Source organism: Spea bombifrons, chromosome 3, assembly GCF_027358695.1.
Source record: "Spea bombifrons isolate aSpeBom1 chromosome 3, aSpeBom1.2.pri, whole genome shotgun sequence".
NCBI classification, from domain to species: domain Eukaryota; kingdom Metazoa; phylum Chordata; class Amphibia; order Anura; family Pelobatidae; genus Spea; species Spea bombifrons.
This window is the reverse complement of record NC_071089.1, coordinates 89064193-89070192: the sequence shown is the minus strand read 5'-3', so window position 1 is coordinate 89070192 and position 6000 is coordinate 89064193. Positions and strand designations below refer to the sequence as shown.

Here is a 6000-nt window from a genome sequence, read left to right as displayed (position 1 = left end):
CTCAATGACAGGCACAATGTAACAGTACTCACATGGATACAGTGAGCCGTTTGAAAGACCGACTCTAGTGAACACTGCTGCAAGAAAGGCTGATCTAGCTCACTTGTTAACGCCTGGTTAAATAAATGAGATATCTTTCAAGAACTCTCAATGTCAGAACCAAGTACCGTAGTAAGCATGGCCAACTCAACTATTCTTGCAGGGGATGTTCACTTAGACTGACACTAAATATTTTATTGCAAGCTCAGTGCAAGACCTTTAAACCCAGATTATTCTGGTTTTGATTTAAAAGGAAAACAAAACCCCCCAAACTTCTATATGGTATCTAAAAATATTAAGTAGATAATAAACATAATGCATGCATAAAAAGATGTACCGAGTGTGTTGTAATGTACTTACAACGCATCTTAACAAAAGCCTCGCTGCGAAATTTAATGCCAGTTCACTAAATTTATGCAGTCATTTTCTATCGCACATGCGAAGCTTTAAACTGACGTTTTGTTGTTATATTGCAATGCACAGGCTCAGTCAAAGTAACGGTCAGGTTTTCTACTATATATTTAAATAAACAGTTACAAATCATACTTCCCTTCTAAGACACATTTGTTTCTGCCAACTAAGACTAATGACGTGCAGGGACTCCTTGCTAGAGGAGAGTTGTTGTGTGAGGACACCTCATTAATTTCAAGACAGGCTTTTGTTTTCCTGTCACATTTCCATGGTGTTAATGTCCTTGCTATCTTCTTCTGAGGGTCTCGTGGATGCTGTAGCTGTCCCTACAGACTGACTGAGATCTGCTCTTTGAAGCTTCTTCATTTTCATCCTTTGCCTTCTAGCGGTCCGAAGTTTTTTTGCTTTTAAAAATCTTTCTTCTAACTGGTGCAAAAAATCTTCAATCATCTCAACCTACAAACAACGGCAGAACACAGCTCCAATTTATAAAGAGATATTTAAGATCTAGTCTAGTAAGGAAACACATCCTGTTTACAGAATGAAGAAAGAAAAGCAAATATATTGCAGAACTAAGTGTGTTTCTCTATGAAAAAGCGAAGAAAATATATATAAATATATATATATACAGTATATCGCCTTAGCACATTCCTTTGGGATTCAATTACTTTGCATATGTGAAACAGAGAAACTTCAGCTCTTTGAGTCTTACAAACTGGGAATTAGAATTTATCGCACCACTGTCCGTAAATGGCAGTGAAGAACAGCCACTTTAAAAGGAATGTATGATGAGAAATTAATCTCTGGCAGGTTTTTGATAAGAAAAGAATACCGGGTGGATAGAAGCTGTGGGATTTTAACATTAGGCAGGGATATTATAATAATGTATGTTCTTTTTATTCATTAAAAATATAGTTGTGCTCTTGACTGAAAGTACTAAGACAACACAGGTTGTGAAGTTACAACCCGGTGCTCTCTGGGTGTGTAGACAAAAAGGGAGAAGGAGAAGAGAAAACTGAGTGTCTGTATGTGTAAATGATTTAAGGATTTGTATGAGCGTATATGTGTGAAAGTAAATAGGTGCATGCTTCTGATGTTCCCCTTGTTCGGGAACACAAACTCTCTTTGGTCCAAGTCACCCTGCCTCCGTTTCCTACTGTATATATATTAGTATCAGTGCTCCACAGCAATACGGCACACAATTATACATGTTTAGACAGCGGGAGATGTGTTTGTAAACCGCCCCTAGCATGGTGCGAAGTAAATTCTCAAGTGAATGAAATAGAGGAGGACATTAGCATGCAAGGAGAATGGCAAGGTTTTATGTATCAACACTAGGGATGCATGGATCAGGGTAGGGCTGGCAAGGGGGGGGGGTTGTAATATGTTTCTTCTTGGTATGGGAAAGGGAAAAACACAAAATAAAGTACTAATATAATGTAGAATTGTTTTTATACCATGGGAATCCTGCAATCGTTATATAAAACCCCCTCCAGATGATCCATTCAAAAAAGAAAAATGAGCCTCTTAAGACAAGGCTCCAGGACATAAGATGTATCAGGAACATTGAGTGTTAAACATTAAGGTTAATAAATAAATAGCAAAAACCAGGATCTCTTGCCAGATTCACCAGCATACAAATACATTGTATCTGCTGACATTAAAAACTTGTATAGTCCACTAATCTGGTATAAGCGATTACTGCTTGTAGTCTCGCTTTAAAAAACAAATGCTACACTACTTTATTTTGTGTTTTTCCCTTTCCCTCGCTAAGAAGAACATCACAAAAGCCTGTGGTTTAAGTGTATTATTATATATACCATGCACACTCTCACATTTTATATAATATTTGACGTTTGCATGGTGGTATTTAAAGGGATATCCACCATGAGTGTCTTTTTGCTGCATCCAACCAGTTGTTTGTAATTTGAGAGAGCGCCCAAACACTAATTCACATTCATTTCACTGCCAAAAGATACACAGACCTCCCATCTAGTTTATTAGATACATTATTTCCTTTATCAACACCCCTTGCGGATTATAGTCTCTCTCGCATTGCCTGTTTTCTCTTTCCACCAGAGAATACTTTGAACTGTGTTCTCAATGACTTATCAAGGATGTCATCTTCAAAGGGGCTACATAGAGATATAACTTACCTACTATGGAGCAGTAGGTGTGTGCACTGGCTAGTACAGATTTTCCAGGCCCGGATATCTTTTTGGGTTTTTTAGATTTTATACACAGGAGGTGTTGGTTTAGGATACATTATTGTCCATCACAGAGCTGCACCATGCAAGGGAGCAGAACTATGCAACTTTTTGTCAAGCAGAGCCAGTGGTTGTGTTGTATTAGCACATTAGTACATTATGTTTGTCTATACTTGTATGCTATATTAAGTATGTTAGTGTGTGTGAGTTGAGGTTAGGGCTCTGTGTGGTCAGTCAAGTTCTTCCACACCAAACTCATCCAACCATGTCTTTATGGACCTTGCTTTGTGCACCAGGGCACCGTCATGCTGGAATAGAAACGGGTCTTCCCCAAACTGTTCTCTCAAAGTTGGAAGCATAACATTGTCCAAAATGTCTTGCTATGCTGAAGCATTAGACCTTCCTTCACTGGGCCTAGCCCAAACTCTGATTTTAATAATTAATAGGTGTGCTCCAATACTTTGGGCTATATAGTGGTGCGCAAATTTTCTGTTTCCCAATCACATAATTCTGTTCATGGGGGCTTAGATTTTCTGCTAATATAAAGGATAAAGTGCTCTTCAGTCTTAATTAATTGAGAGAGGAGGGCTCCAGTCTGATACTGGATTCATCACAATGAACTATTGAGGTATCAATTACAATAAACAAAAATACAAATCTCAGGGGTTCTTTGGGCCTTAAACTTCTGCTTGGATGTGGTTCCACATATCCACCACCCCTTCATTAAAGGAGGCCTTCCTTACATATAATAACTTTATTACATGGAATAAAAGTAAAAAAAGTAAAAATCTCAGGAGCATAACTTATTTATTTCAATGCCTGTAAGGAAAGCTGTGCATTAGTTTAGTTCTACAGACAAGTAAGAATGATATCATACTTTAGAGCAGCTTCTATAGCAGGCACTGAATGACTCCAGGTTACTTTGGATACTATGCGGAGGGATCCTGGATAAGGCACTAGAAGATGTTACGCTTCAGTCGAGTTTCGTTACGATATAGGTTACAGTTCATGGCTAAATTCTTTTGTCTAGCCGTTTTCACGATACCCCGTTTTATTACATCACAGCTGTGTTACAATGGTACTAAAAACATAGTTTATATTTTATTAGCAGTGCTGGGTAATGTGTCTTGGATTGATATACTTGGCACTTATACTCGCAGCACCTCGGGCATGTTGGTTGCTATGGTACAGTACACTTCAAGGACAGGGCAGATCCTTTTGTGTTTTTATTGTGGAGGTTCTCTAGATAAAAGTCCCCAGATTGTGTTTTTTGTTTTCAATTTAACTGTCAAGAGCCATGGAAGGTTGAACCAGGGATCCTGCTTGAAGTATACAGTTCACCTAACCATTTCACCTTTTTGATCTGGTTGATCTCTCCTTATGTCACCCCTGGGACATAAGACACCTGCCTGTTCCTGCCGCATCTATTGCTTGTTATGGTAATCAAGGGCCTATAAATACCTGCAAGAGCATTGTGTTCCTGTCCCTGTTTGTATCCCTTGAATTACTATATTGCGTTTTATCTGGATTTTGGATTTCTTTCATATCCCGCCTTTCTCGTCTTTCTTCCAAGCTATACATGTGAAGATCTTTTAACCTTTCCAGTAAGTTTTATCTTGCAATCCATTAAGCAGTTTAGTAGCCCTTCTCTGAACTTTCTCCAACATATCTATATCCTTCTGGAGATACGGTCTCCAGTACTGTACACAATACTCCAAGTGAGGTCTCATCAGTGATCTGTACAACGGCATGAGTGCTTCCCTCTTTCTACTTCTAATAACTCTCCCTATACAACCAAGCTCTCTACCAACATTTCTCTATTCCATTATTTACCTACCTTTAAATCCTCTGATATAAATACTCAAAAATCCAAAAATATTCAAATATTCTATACTCTGCTCTTAGGTTTTTATGCTCTAGGTGAATTATCTTGCACTTTAAATGCCAGTTGCCACAGATCTGATCATTTTTCTACTGTACCTAAATCATTTGCCATTTGGCTTTTCCCTCCAGGAGCATCAACCCTGTTGCAAATCTTTGTGTCATCAATAAAAACCTTTCCATCAAGACCTTCTGCAATATCACTAATTTAAAATGCTAAAGAGAATGGGTCCAAGTACAGATCCATGAGTACTGATCTTGAGGTACCCCACTGGTAACAAAACCTTGCTCTGAATATACACCATTGACTACAACCCTCTGTTGTCTGTCACTCAGCCACTGCCTAATCCATTCAACAAAATTGGGATCTAAACCCAGAGATTGCAGTTTATTGATAAGTCTTCTATGTGGGACAGTGTCAAAAGCCTTACTGAAATCTGACGCAATGTCTACTTGATTTATATATTGAAGTCACCCAATCACAAAATCAATAAGATTAGTTTGGCGTGATCTCCCTCAAGTTAACCCATTTTGTTCCTGATCTTGATGTCCACGTGAGTTTAGATGTTTAACAATCCTATCATTTAACACTTTCCATTAATTTTCCCATTACTGATGTAAGACTTACCAGCCTATAGTTCCCTGACTCCTCCCTACTGCATTTCTTGTGAATGGGCCCAACTTTTAACAATTTCCAATCTCCTAGGACTACTGCTTTTAACAATGATTGGTAAAATAAATCAATCAGTTACTGGTTTTTCTAGTACACCACACAGCTCATTTGTTAACTAGGGGTGTATCCCATCAGACCCCATTGACTTAATTCTCTTTACTTTAGATAGTTGAAGCAGAACCACTTCCTCTATTAACACATATAGTATCAAATTACTCATTAGTCTTTTTCCTGAGGTCCCTTTCCTTTACTTCCATCTGTACAAACTGAACACAAATATTCATTGAGGCAGTCATCTAGACCTTTATCCTCTTCTATATACCTTTCTTCTTTTTTAATTTAATTAATCCATGTTTTACTTTCCTTTTCTTATTCATAAACTTAAAAACCATTTTATCTTATTACCTTTGACCTCTTAGCCTGGACTTTGACGCCCATCTCGGATTATCCTTTAGTACCACTCTAATATTCCCCAGTCTGCTCGTTCTACAGACGACCTTTGCTGTCCGCTTTTGCTTCAGACTCCATTGTGTTTTGCCTGTACCTGGGACATCAGACCCAGTTGCTTTAAGCCTGTTCTTAGACTCCCTGTGTTTTCCAGTTGTGCCAAAGATAAAGCCTACCGTAGACAGCCGCCTGCCTCCAGCCAAGTTTCATCCAACAGGGACTCCAACCTGACCCAGTACCCGGGCCCCTGACAGTAACCAAGTATAATATTAAATTAGTATTTTGCAAAAAAATCCTAGTGCGTCCTCACTCTTCCTGTATATTCTCTGTAGTTAGAGGTAG

The 6000-nt window shown here is 38.5% G+C and overlaps 1 protein-coding gene across 1 annotated transcript in view; it reads right to left on the bottom strand.

The window, feature by feature from the left end:
- Positions 1-449: 449 nt before the first annotated feature.
- Positions 450-6000, bottom strand: part of SPATA16 (spermatogenesis associated 16) — an 89337-nt gene continuing 83786 nt past the window's right edge. Inside the window, exon 13 of the mRNA XM_053460384.1 lies at positions 450-906. Within this exon, the coding sequence (XP_053316359.1) occupies positions 709-906 (198 nt within the window). The 3' untranslated portion in view covers positions 450-708. The remainder of the gene's footprint in view (positions 907-6000) is intronic.